Below are 19,381 nucleotides of genomic sequence, written 5' to 3' on the forward strand. Positions count from 1 at the left end.
ACATGATTGATTTTTAATAGTAACAAATAGTTTTCTTGTCAGGGTGCAAAAAAGGGTGTTCCTGAGGACTTTTTACGTGCCTCCCCTTCTTAAAACACTTAGTGCACGCTCCATATACTCTGTAAAAAAATTGGTGCTTTTATCAAAAAGTGAACGAATATTTGGCTTAGGCGCTGGACTAGTGTGGCCAATTAAGTATATTATTTGTTAGTCAATTATGAACACCATGATGACTATATAACTAACTATTGAAATGTGTTTTTGTGAATCTTTAAACATTTTATGTAGCTGACTAATTAACCTATGTGAGGATAACATGTGTTTGACCTTTTTAACAACAGAATTGGTAAATTCAGTGTATTGTAAGGTCAGTTATCATAGAAAAAAATTAATAACATCCAAATAGTTATGGACAGATGCTTGTGGAATTGGTTGGTATAATTGTAAAGCTATAGCAGATTATGACAAGCTACAGTAATACATAGCATGTGTGCAGATTACTACAATAGACACAGTGCATGATGCTATTATTGATAGTCACTGTGCATATACATTTCTCTAATTGTCCCACTCTGTGTATACTCAAATTTTACCTCACACTGAAAATTTTTATATAGCCACGTAGCTTAGCTCTACTGACATACATACCCTGTTTATAATCTCATAAGGTCATTATAACTTCATAATGGTATTGCAACAAGAAAATTATATTCCACTATAGTATTACATGTGCATTTTAGTATAGTTAGTAGGTCATGTATGTCAATGTCAAATTCACTTGTTGACTGATAAACTATACTCTTGAGTATTGATATGTGTAACAAGTCTTTGAGCAGAGATCTTGATACTTATACAACACAGCTTTTCTTGAATATTCCTACCACACCAGACCTTGATCAGCTTTTATATATATAGTCAAAAGGTTTCACAACTGACCAGCACTCTGAGCAGATATCTTGATATTTTTAATAGACACTTTCTTTTTGATATTCCAATATTTCTGTCACAATTTGAGCAGCTTACAGATGTAACTAAAGAGGGTTTCACAACTGGAGCAAATCGTCAGCACCTTAGTGCACAGATATCTGTACACCAATATTCCTGGCAAAGCTTGAGTGGCTAAGCCACACCACAGCTGTCAAGAAGAAAAGTTGCCAGTCACTAGATGAAAGTCTTCAATTCAAGTCCACTATTTTCTCAGTTGTACATGGCATATAACATCAAGGTTATTTTATAGTCTTAAGAATGACCACAAGTTATTATTGTTCAGTGACACACATAAACTATATAATGTACTTATGTCATAATCATTGTTTAGATAGTGGTCAGTTTGTGAACCATGTGTTATGATGATGACTAAATGTGTCATTGAGTTTACAAACTTGGTAAATGTGTCATGAACTCTTCATTTCAGTTCTGATATAAATGGTTCATGCATGTGTTTACTATAGTAACAACAGCTTGAATGTATTATGCTATAACACATCGATTTTAGTTTGCAGCAGATGTGATCTACAACTAGTTAGTTTAACTACATAGGTTACCAGACTACATTAGACTAGGCAATTATTTTCAATAGAGATCTATACTGCATTAAAAAAAACTGCACATTTAAAGAAGTGAATAAAGATAGCTAAAGAAACCACAAAACAAGAAGTGCTGAATTACTAGGCTGTCCAGTTGGTTGGTACTGCACCTAGTTTCTTTCAACTTAAAATAAGGAACTGATGTATGCACCATGCAAGCAATCTATGATGTTTATGTGGATGTTCAAGAAGTTCACTATTTGAAAAGTTAATGTGAGTTCTCGATTCAATGCAATATAAAGTGAACAGTGTGTGGATGCGTACACAGTATACTTTGTAAATGTGTGTTTTATTGGATGTAATCAACATTGCTATTCATAATCTCATAACTGATCTGCAATGCACAAAACTTTTTTCTATAAAGCTATATGTTATCAGTGGTCAGTGAAAATATAAAAAATACAGTACTTGTACTCCGTTGACCCAGACAAAACATGACTAAAGTACATTATATATACTTTATAGTACTCAAATATATATATGGCTCCATTTTTTGGTAAGAGCTCTTTATATCAGAACTGAATCAAGAGTTTATACCACAAAGTTTGTGAACTCTCTACTGTGACACATTAATTGTTGTTGTCACTAATGATAATAACATGACTGTAGTGAACTGCTAAACCTTTATATATCATTTGGTAGAGATGTCGTTTACAATACTTTTTCTGTTACACCTTATTCAGTCAGTAAGTCAAGTCACTAGGTCTAAGTCCTTGTAGGTTAGGTAATCCTAAGGCTGCAGCACATGGTGCTGTCAGACCTTCAGTGCTGGTCACTGTAAAGCGCTAATAATAATAATAATAATAAATAAATACTACCATGCTATATGATAAGCCCATATCATTGTTGCCAGGCCACTTTTGATTTCACAACTTTTTTTCACCCAGGGTGCTTTAAAGGCTGGGCCCTTTTTCACTGCTGTTTTTGCATGGATTGCACTTCTTTTTGTATTTTAAATATCCCAAAGCCAACCACCATGAAACTGACTTAGAGGCTTGTTTTTACACAAGCCATTGTTCTTATCTATACCAGGGCAGATACAATGATAATGATATAAGACAAACCAGTTCTCTACCAATACAAATAAAAATATTTACCAATACAATACCAAAGCCAATTACCAAGGCAAAGTTGGCCCAGCTATATACCACAGCTGTCAATGCAAGAAGCAAACAGTTGCCAACCAAGTTGAATTGAGGTCCACTATTATAAACTTTAGTTTAGTTGTGTATGGCATATGATATGATTATAGCATTAACCATACTAGCATCACCCACAAATCAGGGTGCAAAAAAATAAAACCTAAAGGGTGCATGCACTTATGCATTATGTAGAACTATAAGTACATGGCCACTTTTATAGCTGCCACCTTTAGCTAACATGCTCAGCACACAGATGCATTCCTGATGCCTATAGGATTTGGTTTAAAACTTGGGAAAGAATCACAAGTATTGCGTTATGCTCATTCTTATACAACAAACACAGATTGACAGTGCACCATGAATTCATGTTTGATCTGCATAGCTCTTCACAGCTCCCAATTGCAACAGTCTATAAAAGCAAAATATTAACATGATGAGTGTATACTCTAATTTTACCTCGCACTGAAAATTTTTATATAGCCACATAGGTTAGCTTTACATGCATACGCTATATATAACATTAGAGTCATTTTTAACTTCATACTGATATTGCAAAAAGATTCCACTATATTACATGTACATGTGTTAAGATCATGTATGTAACATTCACTTGATTAACTATACTCTTGAGTATCAATATGTGTAAGCTATCACATTCTATATCAATTCTTTGAGCAGATTTGATACTTATACAACACAGCTTTTCTTGAATACGCCTGTCACAACTTGATCAGCTTATATTATAGTCAAAACGTCTGGCAAATTGGGTTCACAACTGGAGCAAATCACCAGCACTGTCCTTTGAGCAGGTATCTTGAATTCTATAGCCTTCTTTCCAATATTTTCGTCGCTATTAGAGCAGCTTACGAGTGTAGTTAAAGAGGTTTTCACAACTGGAGCAAATCGTCTGCACCTCAGTGCACAGATATCTGTACACCAATATTCCTGGCAAAGCTTGAGTGGCTAAGCCACACCACAGCTGTCAAGAAGAAAAGTTTCCAGTCACTAGATGAAAGTCTTCAATTCAAGTCCACTATTTTCTCAGTTGTGTATGGCACATGACATGAAGATTATTTTATAGTCTTAAGAACAACCACAAGTTATTATAGTTCAGTGACGCACATAAATCATATAATGTACTTATGTCATAATCATTGTTTAGATAGTGGTCAGTTTGTGAACCATGTGTTATGATGATGACCAAATGTGACATTGAGCCCACTAACTTGGTAAACATCAAACCTGCATGCATATACGTATACTGCATTAAAACAAATGCACATATTTAAAGAAGTGGATAAAGATTGCTAAAGAAGCACAAAACAAGAAGTACCGGATTACTAGGCTATCCAGTTGTTTGATACTACAACTATAAAAATAGGGATTTGAAAGTTGGTGTATGCACCAAGCAAAAGTTAATGTGAGTTCTTGAACCAATTAATGCAATAGTGGGCAGTGTGGAATGATGTACTCAGTATCAATGTGTTCTTTTATTGGATGTAATCAACATTGTGCTGTCTTTCATAATCTCATAACTGATCTGTGAAGTTTAAATGCACAAAACTTTTTCTAAAGCTATACCTTCTATAACTAGCTACCTTCCATTAAGTGTACATAACTTGCTTCATGAGCAGTGAAAATACATGAACATCTGTGTTAAATACTTGAAATATTATACTAAACTTTAGTACTTAACACCTGCTGATTTCAGCTACAGTGAGTATACTCCATTGACCCAGACAAAACATGGTCAAAGTATGCATAGTACTTTCAGTATATATATACCCCAAAAACACCTTCGCTGTAAAAAAGGCGTACCCAAGAAACTACAAGTACCTGGAACTCAATGTAAAAAATAAAAAGAAAAAACAGCTCAGCTGAAGTGAAAAGTAACTGGTAACTTAAAGAGCTGATATCTGAAGCAGCCAAGAATACAATTACTAAAGTTTAATCCATGCAAGAACACCTTGGCTATAAAACAAGTGTGTACATGAAAGTAACTGGCAACTGAAATGGCTGATATCTGAAGCGGCCAAGAATGAATGATCATATACAACTAATTCAAAAATTTAACACTAAACCTTTATAATTCAGCTGTGTTCTATATTTACTCTTGCTGCATCGTAAAGTAATTTCTTTTAACTCTAATTGGCTGGTAATTTGGCCGCCTTTAGGTAGTATAATAGAGCAAAAAAAGGCGGCCAAATTACCAGCCAATTAGAGTTAAAAGAAATTACTTTACGATGCAGCAAGAGTGAATATAGAACACAGCTGAATTATAAAGGTTCAGTGTTAAATTTTTGAATTAGTTGTATATGATCATTCATTCTTGGCCGCTTCAGATATCAGCCATTTCAGTTGCCAGTTATTTTCATGTACACACCTGTTTTATAGCCAAGGTGTTCTTGCATGGATTAAACTTTAGTAATTGTATTCTTGGCCGCTTCAGATATCAGCTCTTTAAGTTACCAGTTACTTTTCACTTCAGCTGAGCTGTTTTTTCTTTTTATTTTTTACATTGGGTTCCAGGTACTTGTAGTTTCTTGGGTGAGCCTTTTTTACAGCGAAGGTGTTTTTGGGGTGGATATCACTCATTTTGTCAGTGATAGACTCTACATTTGGTTTGAAAGGTAATTTTTTTTGGAAATGAGCAATTAACATTAATGCAGAATATTATCTTGGAGAGTCAGTAAAATCCATACATAATAATGATTGTTTCATAACACTGTAAATTCGGAAGTATGAATTTACGGTGTAGTATAACTGTTCTATTAGAGTAAATCTATCTTTGCTGCCTGCATGTGACGAATATATCTCATATCTGTGCATGTTAAATGCTTCAGACACCTAATTAAACTTGCAAGTGCCTACTTAGTTCACAGTTGCTACACAGCTATAAATACATTTGTAATTGTTATCATCATAATCATTTATCATGCTATAACCATTTTTTAATATTTTGGTCACAACTTCAGGATTAGAGCAGCAGAGAAAGGAATAGAGGACTCAACCATCAAGACTTGCATATGGGAGATGGAACAGTATTGCAATGGACAATGCCGGTACTAACCCCTCAAGGGTGTTGCAGTACAGTATAGATGCAAGACCAGAGCCTCGATCGTCACCTTTTGATTGTGGTTACAACTTCAGGATTGGAGCAGCAGAGAAAGGAATGGAGGACTCAATCATCAAGACTCAGGGAGATGGAATAGAATTGCCATGGACAATGCCAGCACTAACCCCTCAAGGATGTCACAGTGCAGTATCGATACAACTACTGCAACCAGTGCATAAGACCAGAGCCTCAATCATCACCTGTTTACTGAAATTTTTATACTTGATGAAGCAATTAAAACAAAAAAGTAGTAGTACTTATACTTTCCTGAGAGAGCATGCCCCCAGAGTCCCAGACTCCCTTGCCTGTTCAGCAGAAAATATGGGATTGAGCCTTACTACCATTTTCACCTTTATTCTTGGCCCGGATGTACATATCAGCAACATAATACAGTAGCTGTAGATAATGCTAGTTGATGCCCCTAGGCAGAGCTATAGGGGTGGGAATTTTTCCCTACTATCACACTATCACAGTAGTTCTTCTCGCAGTTCTTTGCCTGGCCATCATCAACTGCTGTCAAAACATTAGTCTCGTCCCCCAGACCCTTCCTCAAGCATGCTTATTACACAAAAATAACTTAGTTTAGCAGTGCACAAACAATTATTGACAGCTTATACTATATTAAAGTACACTTACCGCATTGTTGAACCATGTATGCCACCAGAATCCACCGGATTGACAACTAACACGTGATCTATTTAGGGGAAATCTCGTGGAAAATCCCTAATTACCTTAAGCGGACACTTGTGATACGTGGTTTTAAATTGAATGGTTTAAGAACATAACTGGATGGTGAGGCGTACTTTAATCGGCTCGACTTTAATGAGAAACTCAAGCCCCTCGTGAGAAACTACATTGCTTGAGCAACGCTTGAACACAGAAGTAAGAGTCAAGAATACTGAGGTACTCTATGATATATGCTGGTCTTGAAGGCTAACGAAACAAGGAGTGAAGTTTGTGCAACGTGTCACATCACCACACACTGATTCACCATGTTTGTGCGATAGGGTTTTTGGACCTGTCCACCAGATATTGAAAGGAACACCACATGTTGAAAGGAAATTCATTCCAACTTGTGCAGTTATTGATATACTCATTGTTGGGGCCCACGGGGACATCGATGATCATTTACCAGTCAGCTGTAAGTAATGTCACAACAGAAGGAAAGGAACCATTTCCATACCCCTATGGCATACTGATTTTCCAGGTCAGTTTATGTACACTCAACCACAGAAATGTAGAACTTTGGTTGCAGGTGGAAAATAAACACCTTTTTACTCAGTTACAAGAGATTCACCCAGCTGGGATAAAATGTTGAAGTGAATGTCATTACTACCAACTTGTTCATCAGGTATTGGACAATTCCAAGTGTCCAGATTATGCAGTTGTCCTCATGTTCAAGTTTAAACGTTTGGGCAAGTTCCACAACATCCTATAATCTATTACTATATCAGTGTGGAATAATGCTTATATAATGTTTTTCACATTCCAGGCTTTAGGTGTATTGTATTTAACACCTGCTTGTTGGTTTTTGCAGGCCATCTGGTCATACTGGTTTATCCACTAGCAGTTGAATGTGATCATGGTACATATGTAAGTTGAGACCATGCAGGAACAAAGATACAGGTGTCATGAATTTCAGGTCAGTTGACGTTCAGAGGAATTGTATTATTGCAATTGTTCTTTTTGTAGTTATCACTTATCAGTGACCAGTTTGTGATAGCATACTTTTGTTTGACTAATGACCTAATGTTCTGGTTTACATGCTTACTCAACAGTTATGTTGCTCACTTAACCTGCATATGTGATATATTTTTTTAAGTTCATTTTGATTATCCATCCTTTATTGGTACAGCCTGGCATATTGATTTTTTGCACATTCTCTTTTTAATTCAGTGCCTGCTGGATTGTTTCTTCAGATATCGAAACAGGTGTCTTTGGTGTTGTGACCGATGTTCCAGGTCAGTTTGCATGTGTGTTTAATTTAAGGTTGACTTCAGTGCCTGCTTATTCTTGTACAGGTCTCAGTATCGAGTGTCATGAATTTCAGGTCAGTTGACGTACAGAAGAATTGTATTATTGCAATTGTTGTTTTTGTAGTTATCAATTATCACTGTATACTAGTGATGTGAATTTGCAGGTCAGTCTACTCAGATGTATCGGGCATAGTGTTGATGGGTTCAAACAAATATCCAGTGTAGACTGTAGTGGCATCAAGGGTGTTAATTTCCAGGTCAGTTTACATGTTGTGATGTTAGTGATTTTTTCCTATTACCCAGATGTTAAGTGTATTGCATTTAATGCCCGTTTTTAAATTATGGTATATCAGTGTGGACAGTGCAACAGTAAGCCTTCTGTGTTGTAGTAACTATTTGTTTCATAATTGTGCTGTTGTCCCGGAATGGCACAATTTTTGGGAAACCAGTGTGAAGTCCAGTGGTACAAACATTGTATTATGACAAAGTTGTGATAGCGTACTTTTGTTTGACTAATGTCCTAATGTTCAGGTTTGACATGCTTACCCAACAGTTATGTTATTCATTCACTTAGCCTGGGATATAATTTTTGTTCATTTTGATTATATGCTATTATTGATACAGCCCGGCATATTGATTTTTTGTACATTCTCTTTTAATTCAGTGCCTGCTGGATTGTGTCATCAGATATCGAAACAAGTGTTTTTGGTGTTGTGACCGATGTTCCAGGTCAGTTGCATGAGTGTTTAATTTAAGGTTAACTTCAGTGCCTGCTTATTCTTTTACAGGTCTCAGCATCGTCATGCTGACATACAAGAAATCATCACTACTGTTGGAACTATTTTTAGTCAAGTCTTGATGTGATGTTGATTAACGTTGTTACACATTGTTGTATGTTTACCATATGGCAAGAAATTTTCATGGCCATCATGAAATTTGAATATTGTGTGCAAGGTGGACTATACAAACACGGCTATGTTGACTGGTATAACGTGACAGTAGTTGTAACATAAGGTAGAGAATAAAAGTGAAATACGCCTATTTTTTATTTTGCGATGGTTACTTTTTTATGTTAGCGAGGTCGCAAGAAAACTATGATGATGATGACGACTCCTAAAGATTTTTTTATCACGTAACGCAATACAAATCTATTGAGAGATGTTGCATAATCTAGGACTAATATTGCAAAACCGGCCCTACACGTAAATAACTCACAGTAGTGGCCGCGCGTCTTTTAATTGGGCGTGCACTTTGTAGTTTCTTGGCCGCGCGACTCACTACCGTGAGTCTTGATATGGCTTCATTCCTGGTAAGAGTACACAAACTCTTTACATCACAACTGAATCAAGAGTTTATACCACAAAGTTTGTGAACTCTGTTGTGACACATTAATTTTAGTCATCATCAATGAGCCAGTGATAATAACATGTGCTTAACAACTGCTAATTTAAAAACTTTATTGCATCCTTTGGTGGAGATACACACATAGTTAACATCTACTATTAAACATCACTACATTATGATAAGAACATAAAAGATCTCTCAAGTGTCACTGAGCCATGCACGACTGGAAAAATGTGCACTTGGAAAACTTTTTCAATACAAGTTTTCTCCGCAAACTCAGGATATACTTGAAAACTAGTGGGCTTAAATCTTCCAATCAAAATTTCTCAATTAACAGATTTGCTTCTCTTAGAATTGTTACTGTGAAGTATTATGCTACTGATCTATTGTCCAATTCTGTTAAAATTTAGAACATAATTCTCAACAATTAATTGCAATAATCTGATCATCTCCATTAAACACTTTTATAGTATGTACAAGTTGAGCTGGATCCTGAAAAACAGCTAAAATTACAAGTAGATTTTTTTCTCTAGAGAGTAAACATTTAGGCAATCAGATGATTAATGGTGATAGTAAAGTTGTCAACAACAGACATGTACAGTTTGGGTCCATTACAAGTTTTGGAAAGCATTGTAATAGACACTATATTTTTATGGCTTCCCATAGAAAATGTATGGTGAAGATTTTGATTGGCCGTAAATATTATGTCAGACATTTGAACAAACTGATTTTGAAATATTATTAGCAGGTCAAGCAGTACTACAAGTGTGCCAAATTTGTGTAATTTCCATCCATGAGTTATTAAAGGATCCAGCTCAACGCATACATACTATATTTACTCAACAGTAGTATTTGTTATCACAACTAAACCGGTCACAATGTAGTTGGCATTGACCTATAACATATGTAAATACTTCATTGATTTTTGCTTCAATATTGTAACTACTTATAGCCAGCAATCATACACAACAAAATGTGTATATAAGTTAACCATTACCTGAGAATCATGCATGGAATGAAACATTCTGTTAAACCAATTCTTTGTGAAATCAATTCTTTTTGGCGAGGTCGTGCCTTACATTCAGAAGCAATTGAAGTGTATAATTATATCCATGTAAAAACAGCCAAGCTGTATAAAAGGGTGCGGCCTTTAAAGGTCTGGGTGAAAAAAGTTGTGAAATCAAAGGTGGCGGCCATGAAATGGCTACAATGTTGTTAATGGTAATACATTTCTACAAGTATAAGGAATTTGAAATTCAATTAGGGATCACATAAAAAAGTAGGGAACAAGAGAGGCTGTCTACACCTGCAGATATACTAGTGGACAGTTAATTTCTACTTTAGTTTAAAATTCATTATAATTGCTTGTTTACTTTTTTTTATGACTGGTGAACCCACACATACCACATCGAAAGAAAAGATGTCATCAGAGTTGATGTTTTCGTCTGAACACATGACCCAACTATCAACTACTGACTGTGAAGTGACCATTTCGCCTCGCTTTCTTGTTCAGCCCATTACACAGCGCTACAAATGAAGAACAGTAGAAGTGCCTCTGCCAGTCACCATGGAAAATATGGAAAATTCCCATTTACAAACATAGGGCTGTACATGTCAGCAAAAAGAAATGGGATAAATGAGGACAAAGGCAAGTCCATGATACATGCATTGTAAGTACTGCATGCCATATGCCACAAGGCACCTGTTGGGCTAAAGTGATATTGAACAGTGAAAAAATCAAGCTTTAGCCGTTATCGATCATCAGGCAGGCACTGAGGCAATCAGTCAGTAGAAAATTTCATTAGCATCATATTGGGCTTGGTTATATTGTAAATTGGTGTATGTACCAAGCAATCTGTGGCTTTTACGTGTATTATCATGAACTTCATCTTGCTATATGAAAAGTTAATGTGAGCTCTCAATTCAATGCAATATAAAGTGAACAGTGTGTGGAATGTGTACTTGGTATACTTTATCAATGTGTTTTATTGGATGTAATCAACATTGTGCTGTCTTTCATCATCTCATAACTGATCTGTGAAGTTTAAATGCACAAAATTTTTTCTAAAACTAAACCTTCCATAACTAGCTACCTTCCATTAAGTGTAACTTGCTTCATGATCAGAGAAAATACAGTAACTCACTTCTTAGACTAGAATGATGCATCGACTAAAATTTTTAAGTGCTTCCCTCCTGGGGGCAGAACTAGGATCCTATACCATGTATCACAGGTGCAGGTTATGGACACCCAAAGACCACAAAGTTCTACATACACAGCACAAAACCTGAGTGTACATAATAGCAAATAAACCAAGAACAAACTTATAGCTTAAACAACTGTTACAGTACTGTCGGTGATGAAATTCTGCCATATGTAGCTGTTGACCAAAATGATTTCGATATCTTTAGCATTGAGGGAGTATATATGAACCTTACAATTTTGGCAGTATTTTCCAACTCCCATATTTATTTAGCCATGCCCACTAGTAGATTTTATGTTTCTGCAAGAAACGCACTAGTGTTAAAGCACAGAAGTTCGTAAACAAGTACCTTCCATGTGTAAAACTGTACTGTTCAATTGATATCAGGATATTTTGTTGGCTTCACTGTCTTTTTAGCTCCAACATGATGCATGAAAAGTAAAAAACAAGTAATGAGAAGCAACCTCCTAGCCATCCCTATTTGCTAGTCTAGGTGGCCCACCACAAATACCATTGTAAAAATTAATGGGCGTTCCTTTCTCTACCTTATTTGTCTGCATAAAGTAGTGGAATTTTGGCATTAGCATGCTTCTTTGCGTGCCCTTACAGGTGGGCAATTGGAAACAGTGGAAATGGTCAAATCATCATATAAATGTACTCTAGAGTAAAACCCTTGTTTAGTGGCCACCCCTTAAAGACTACCTTCTTATAAAGACTACATTGTAATTAAATCTCAACGATGGCTAAGGCATACTGACCACCTCACGATCGCCTTTTATAAAGATCATCTCCTTATAAAGACCACCTTTTTACACTGCAATAATAGTTAAATTCCTTACATCCTATGTCATGACTGCTTTATCAAAAGACTAGACTCTTAGACCACTCCAAATGAGAGTGTAGTTTCCCATCCTCCGCCTGCATCACGTCTGGGCACCCGCATTAAATGGTCATTATTGTCATTATTTTTCCAAAACCACTTCCTGTACTGCTTTCTGCAAACTTCTCATGGAGCCTTTTATTTTGCATTGCTAAAAAGCACAATGAAACCTAAAATGAACGGTTCTAATGGTTGCTAGCTTGCAAAAAAGCCATTTTCATGATCTTGAAATCCTCTCAAGATCGAGATAATCTAGTAGAGCAGTCGAATCTTTAATAATGAATAATGATAACTAGGTGTACCCGTGCAAAATGCGCGTGATACTAAGACAATTGTGTGCTATTGTGTGAATACACTTAAAGTTTGAACATTACTAATGATCAAGGAGTAATCACATCATTACATACCAACATGCAGTCATGATTATGCATAACTACTGATGTGCACACATAATCTCTTCAATTGTGTGTGGCACTAAAATCTAGCTATAATGTTGGTGGCTTCATGAACAAAGAGTGACTGATGTTATAGTTTTTATAATGTAGGTTGGCCTTGTGCACTGGAATTTCTGCGCATCTGTGCAGTACTCATGCAGGTCCCATTACAACCATGCACACACATAAAATAATTAGTTTTGAGCGGCAGACAAATATCACAATTGGGATGTATACTCTACTTCATTTGGATGATGTTGCATGAACTAACATAAAGTGCTTGAGTGTGGTATGAGGATCAGTTGACCAATGGTTGGTGCATTACCACAATGAGCTATATTCTAATTCAACTTGCATTTGTCACATATAGTGGTATTATTCAGATAGATTGTTTTGTCAATATGAGTAACCGAATTGGAGTTCCATTTCTACATCCTAGTCATGGTATTGTTGTGTTGTTTACTTATTACATGACAAAGTGTGCATGCAGTACAGTATTGAGTATGGGTATTCAAGTTAATCGGCTGTTCTGAGCAAGAAGGTCAACACCAGCATATGTGACGAAGAGTGGTTGCTCAGTAGAGCTTCTGGAAGTTTCAGCTGTCCCTGTTGAGTTACCAAGGAGTGTAAATGTGTCTGTGTCTCCCTACACATTGAAGACTACAATAGCAACTAAATGATCTTGTCCCCACGATTCATCGCCTAGTAAGGTAGATGTATGTTCTATTAGAGTAGTTGAACATAATTTTCCTCGTTTACAAAGGTGTCATCCTGTAGGGTGCAGAGTGTGTCATTGTAGGCAGCCTGGTCGGAGTGATCATCCCACGTTAACTTGCCACACCCACTATGAAACTATCCTTTGTCGACTGTTTCCTTCTCCCTTGCAGTGGTGTTGCTAGTAATCCTCCGTTTTAGGTCTGTCTATAGTCCCTGACCTGCTTGTCTTCTTGTTGCAGTAGCTATACTTCGTCTAGCACACAGCGGGATAGGCCTCAGGACGTTTATCCTTGTAGTGGACAGCACAGCAGGGTGCAAAGTGTGTATTTCCGGCGAGTCTTCCTTGTGTGGTCTCTGTCAAATAGCCTGATAGAAATAATCATCACTCGTAGACTTGCCACACCCACTACGAAACTCTCCTTTATTGACTGTTTCCTTCTCCCTTGCAGTGGTGTGCTGGTAATTCTCAATTTTAGGCTTCCCTGACCTGCCTGTCTTCGCGTCGCTGTAGATATACTTCGTCTAGCGCACAGCGGTGTAGGCCTCAGGACGTCTATCCTTGTAATGAGCGCAGCAGGGTGCAGAGTGTGTATTCCCGATGAATCTTTCTTGTGTAGTCTCTGTCAAGTAGTCGTAGACTGGCCACACCCACTAAGGTAAGTGCGCCTAACTCCGGACACTCTTTACATCCGGTACTATTTCTCCACACTGCAAGCATGGAAATTCGATATCTAAGTGTCACTGGATTGCTAATCAATCAGTGTATCTCTGACAAAAATTTCATCAGATTATCTCAATCAGGTAGATCACGACCATCCACAATCTCGTCTCGTGTAAATTTCGCATGTGCTCCTAACTCCGGACACTAAGAAGCTGTTACTATAGGGCATTTTTTCCTATTTATTCACCATCTAGTTGCAAGTTATATACTATTTAGCCTTATAACCTATACTAGCACGGAGTTTGAAGCTTTAAAAAGTCAAGGTAGTGTTGCAGCACTAGGCCTGCGAAGCCTGTAGAAGACTACAGAAATTAGCTAGCAGTCAAATAGCGATCAACAACTTTCCACTCCAGCTAAAATGTGTTTCGTGGGTTGTGTTGAGCACTGATTTATATTCGATGTTTCATTACCTCTGTTACCTCTCGTTTTTAAAATTTACACGCGGATAACTACGGATATTCATCAGCCGGAAATCATTTATTCTTAGCGCCACGTGTTTCTTGTGATCACGTTTGTTATGATTAACGAGACTTGAAGGTACAGTTTTAAAAGTAATCAATTACATCTTGTCATTGCTTTTCGCTTTGATCTTACAGATTCGGCATATGAAGTTCGTCTTCTTTGATGGCTTCCTCTTGAATCCCACACACTGATAGTGAAACCATCTCCAGCACTTGTCACATCCAATCCAGGCCTTTTGCAGTTTCTCATCTTCATCATCATAACATTTTCCACATTCTTGGCAGTTAGCATCTTCACCTTCGAGGAGAAAACATAACAATATGTTGGTACGTATGCAATATGAAGTACTAGTAAGAAATCAGATAACTCCATGCATGCAGGACAACCCTGCCATGTTGATCATGGTCCTCTTAAGTTCCAATCCATACTCTATATACCAGTATGTATAATGCTATATTATATGTAAGTATTGCTTTAATACATTGCAATATACCTTCATCATGACTTGAGTACTCATCGTCATCACCATTTTCATCATTGTTGCTGGTAATAACCGTATCACCATGTGACGGATTTTGCTTTGCTGCAGCCTGCCTTTCCAACCTGGCTACAATCTCATCACTGGTCAATGCTTCTCCATAGCATGTCAGTTGGACTCTTCTTTTACGCTGAGGCATTTTTTTGCAATGTTTTTTTTGCAAAATTCTGGTGAAATGAAGTGTAATATGAGCTCTCATTGGTGTTAATTCAGCATCACATTTTTTGCATTTCCCTCGTAAGATGACTGACGATGCGGAGGCAGGCTGAGTATGTGGTGGTGATGTTGCTTTTGCACCCTGTACTTTCCGGTATGGAATCCCTGTTTGTAGCTGAGAGTCAGTGATGGCTTGTCGATTCAAAGGATGAAGCCCTGTAGTTTTAAACCCAGATGTAAGGTGATTGGGTTTAAAAGAGACCTCCCAAAGCTTTCTCAACAGTGATGGAAAAACAGCTTTTGTCACATTTTCAGCCAGTGTTTCCAATTTATACTCCTTAAGAATCTTAAAATAAGCTTGCTTCAGAGGATGGAAAACACTGATGTCAAGTGGCTGTAAAATATGTGTTAGATTAGGAGGTAAACACATCAAGTGGACTTTATATTCTCTTGCCAAATTGATCAGTTCCAATGTAATGTGTGAATGGTGCCCATCAACAAACAGAACCACTGGACCATCCTTCAGCAAGTATTCAACCTGTTTCAGAAACATCTTCTTAAACCAGCTGATAAAATTGGCACTTTCCATCCAACCAGATGATGAAGCACTGTACAAAGCACCTTCTGGCCCTCCCTGTTTCCAAGTGTCGTACAGGTGTTTGGCCTTGTACACAATGTATGGTGGTAATCGTGTGCCACTTGCTGATCCACAAGCTGTAATAGTATGTAATGCATGATATATGCATAAGTATTTGCTGTTATATCAGTGCTCACCTAATACTGTTATGTATTCTCTACCTGATCCACCTCCTACTTCATGTACAGTTTTTGCACCCCTCTTTGTAAGCACTACTTTGGATGCTACTGCAGTGCAGAAACCAGTCTCGTCACAATTCCATACCCTCTGTCCTATATCTTTTTGGTCAAATTCTTTCAGTTTAGAAGACTCGAATAAGCACCGTACCTTTTCAAACCATTCATCTAAAACTGCAGGATCATTCGCTTCTGCCCTTTTCCTGGAAAGGTGTTGGGGTTTCCTTTGTGCAAGCTGTGGATGACGACTTAGAAAGCCACTCCACCATTTCCTTCCAGGAATGCCTAATTCTCCAAAAGGACTGTGCTTCCCTTGTTGTTTAAGGTAATCACTAACAACAGCACTTACATAAGCTTTATCCAAGGGAAAACCCATCTCAGCTAAAACTTGACAGCTAATTACTATTTCTGATTCTTCAGCATGGCTCAAAACTGTTGGAGCACCACCATACCTCATTGTGCTCTTTCCAGTTTTGTGGTCAGAAAGAGTGCTTCTGGGTATGCCATATCGAATTGCAGCTTGCCTTAATGACATCTCTTTGCTAGATACTCTTTGAAGTGCGGCCTTCAGCTCAGGAGTTCCCCACTGGTTCTTCTTAGAAGCCATTCAAACATTTGAATTCACGCATGCGTATCCCAGGGCAGCAAAACAACAAGCACAACCCTTCATCTATTTGTAATGTTGTTGGCTACATTTGGTAGCACTAGTAAGTGCATTCATTCCATCTTCAAGGCGAAAAGTTACGCGCGCAGCCTACAACTGCCGCCAACCCTGAACTCTAGCAACAAAGAAGAAGTCAGCTATTCAAATATTACTTCACTCTTTGAAAGGGGCTTTTGTTTGGAATAAAATAGCTGTATACTTGTGTATTTATTATATGATTCCAGAAGTTTATCAGAGATTATTTATATTTTAAGCTATGCACGCCAACACAAAGGCAGACACAACTCCAACGAACGATCGAGTTTACCCAATGTCTAAGTATGTGTGTGAACACTATAAGTAACTTTACTTATGGCAAAAATTTTAAAGCAATACGTTCAGGCGTTTCGAAGTTACAGACCAAAATATGCTTAAGTGTCCGGAGTTAGGGACTGTCCGAAATTAGGCGCACTTACCTTACGAAACTCTCCTTTTATACTGGTGAGTGTGTTTGCTGGATGATAGCGTACACACCAGATCACATGATCAAATTCGCTGATGTGATAGGTTAAATCATGAAAAAGTGATTGATCCTATCTCACTGTTAGCTTGTAGATATTAAATTTTAACCGTGATTTCTATTGGCAACGCGAGTATACCGGGATGCCGTATACGCGTATCGTAAACTTATAATGGCCATTGATAGTGATAAGTATCTTGCAACCAAGGTTAGCACGTAATGATAGACACGAAAACCACCTTATGACACATTGATTTGGACAGGTAGTTGGTCTAGCGAGTTTGAAGCTAATCCGGGGGGAAACCTGGGAGGAGTTTGTATTTGAAATTTTTATGGCCTTGGTTTTTACGCTTCTCGTTCTGTCGTACGCAGAGGAGAGAAACGTCTAGTGTAGGCTGGGATGGGGAAGGCTGATAACACGATAAGGGTCTCCAGAAAGTTTTGGACAAATTCGTGTCTTCCTCGGGTAGCTATGGTGGTTTAAAGGGTATTTCACGTAGTCTCACGAATTGCCACCAATTCGGGATAAAAAGATTTGTTTCAAATTTTAAATGGTACCAATCCGATTGGAATCCGACAAGAATGACGGAACAGTGCTCGAAAAATGTGTGTGTGGGCGATTGGGAATTAGTGTATAGATAAGCCTCCCGCCCGCACCAAAAAACGAAAACCTCAGGACGGGAAACTACAGTCTCATTTGGAGTGGCCTTAAGGTCATCATCTTCTACGAGACATCATTTTTCGTTGATACAGTAGGTTGTAGTGTACTAGCTACATTTCACTTGCATGGAATATTTTTGTATGACACATTCTGGTACCATAGTATTACCTATGCTGGTTCAAACTAAGTGATGATGGTATATGACTCGAGTGAAGTGTGGACAAAGAGATCACATTGATATGAATCATGAAATACATGTTTGAAGCTTATACCAAATATTATACCATGGACTAAATGGTCTTTGGTCATCTTTGAGATCTAATTACAATGTGGTCTTTGTACAGAGGTGGTCTTTAAGACGTGGCCACTAAACAAGGGCTTTACACTAGGGTACATTAATATGTATGACGATTTGACCATTTCCGTTTTCCATTTCCACTGTCATATAAGCTGGAAAAAAGGAATGCCCTTCATTTTTAGGATGGAATTTGTGGTGGGCCACCTAGAGTAACATATAGGAGCTATATAGGTTGCTTATCATTTTTTTCCCTTTTCATGTATCTCCTTCATGTAGGAGCTTACAATAATATCCTTGATAGTAACTGAACAGTACAGTTCTACACATGCAAAGTACTTGTTCTATTGCACTGGTACAGTTATTGCAGAAGCATAAAATCTACTTTGATAGCCAATGAACACAGGTTAGTTATGCGATTTTGGTATATAGTAAAATGCAGTGTTTGAAACTCACCATCTGAACAGATAGTTTTGCTTGAACATTGCATTTCTATTATATTGGATGTAGCTCTAACACTATTATTCCTACATACCTGATTATTGGAGCCTACTTTGTGGTACAATAACCTAAGCTGCTGGATTTCCATGAAGTGAGTGGCGGCTACTTTAAAAATGATCACATGAAATCATATTTAGTTGATAGCTCACTCTAACATTGATTGAATCATCCGGAAGTAAACTCTGGCTCCTACAGTAGGTACATAATTCTACATGACAACAGTTAATTGTGCATCCCATTAATACAGTGCATTGCAGTGCCGGCTGACACGCACGTGTATCTGTGAAGCTTTCAATCCACCGATAAGGTTCTGAGTGAGGTTTTGGACCTAGCTTTCATGCTCCACCCGCGCTCCCACGGTTTACGCCTTTGATCATGACACTATGAAGAGAGAAGAACACCATGAGAACACCCACTTTGTGTGACGCTTTGAAGACCGATGACCCGCGTAACTGGAGTGCACGTGATTGAATCTTATTTTCGCGAGCCGCACCAAGTTACGCCCCTGGTTACGCCCACTGAATGATACTCCAGACGTTCAAACTACAAACAAGGGTTAGTGACGATATTATGCTATAGATCGTATGTTAGTAACTGTCTTGATAATTACCTGCATAATGTACTTTTAACCATAGATAATATATACCTCCGGACGTATATATTATCTATGTTTTAA

At 37.6% G+C, this 19,381-nt stretch overlaps 1 protein-coding gene across 5 annotated transcripts; it reads left to right on the forward strand.

Annotated features, from left to right (window-relative positions):
• The first annotated feature begins 6,933 nt into the window (after positions 1-6,933).
• LOC136258161 (uncharacterized) lies at positions 6,934-8,760 on the forward strand. 5 transcript variants are annotated; one of them, XM_066051473.1, is made up of 8 exons: positions 6,934-7,050; positions 7,099-7,162; positions 7,381-7,485; positions 7,740-7,804; positions 7,865-7,893; positions 7,984-8,076; positions 8,484-8,548; positions 8,608-8,760. In XM_066051473.1, the coding sequence occupies exons 3-8, from the start codon at positions 7,475-7,477 to the stop codon at positions 8,681-8,683; spliced, it is 339 nt and encodes a 112-aa protein (XP_065907545.1). In that variant the 5' UTR covers positions 6,934-7,050; positions 7,099-7,162; positions 7,381-7,474; the 3' UTR covers positions 8,684-8,760. The 5 variants fall into 5 exon arrangements, with proteins under 5 accessions (XP_065907545.1, XP_065907547.1, XP_065907548.1 ...); XM_066051475.1 differs by lacking the exon at positions 7,099-7,162 and having other exon boundaries at positions 6,935-7,050; XM_066051476.1 differs by having other exon boundaries at positions 6,936-7,162; positions 7,944-8,076.
• Positions 8,761-19,381: the final 10,621 nt, after the last annotated feature.

This window comes from Dysidea avara, chromosome 6 (assembly GCF_963678975.1).
Source record: "Dysidea avara chromosome 6, odDysAvar1.4, whole genome shotgun sequence".
In the NCBI taxonomy this organism is placed as follows: Eukaryota; Metazoa; Porifera; class Demospongiae; order Dictyoceratida; family Dysideidae; genus Dysidea; species Dysidea avara.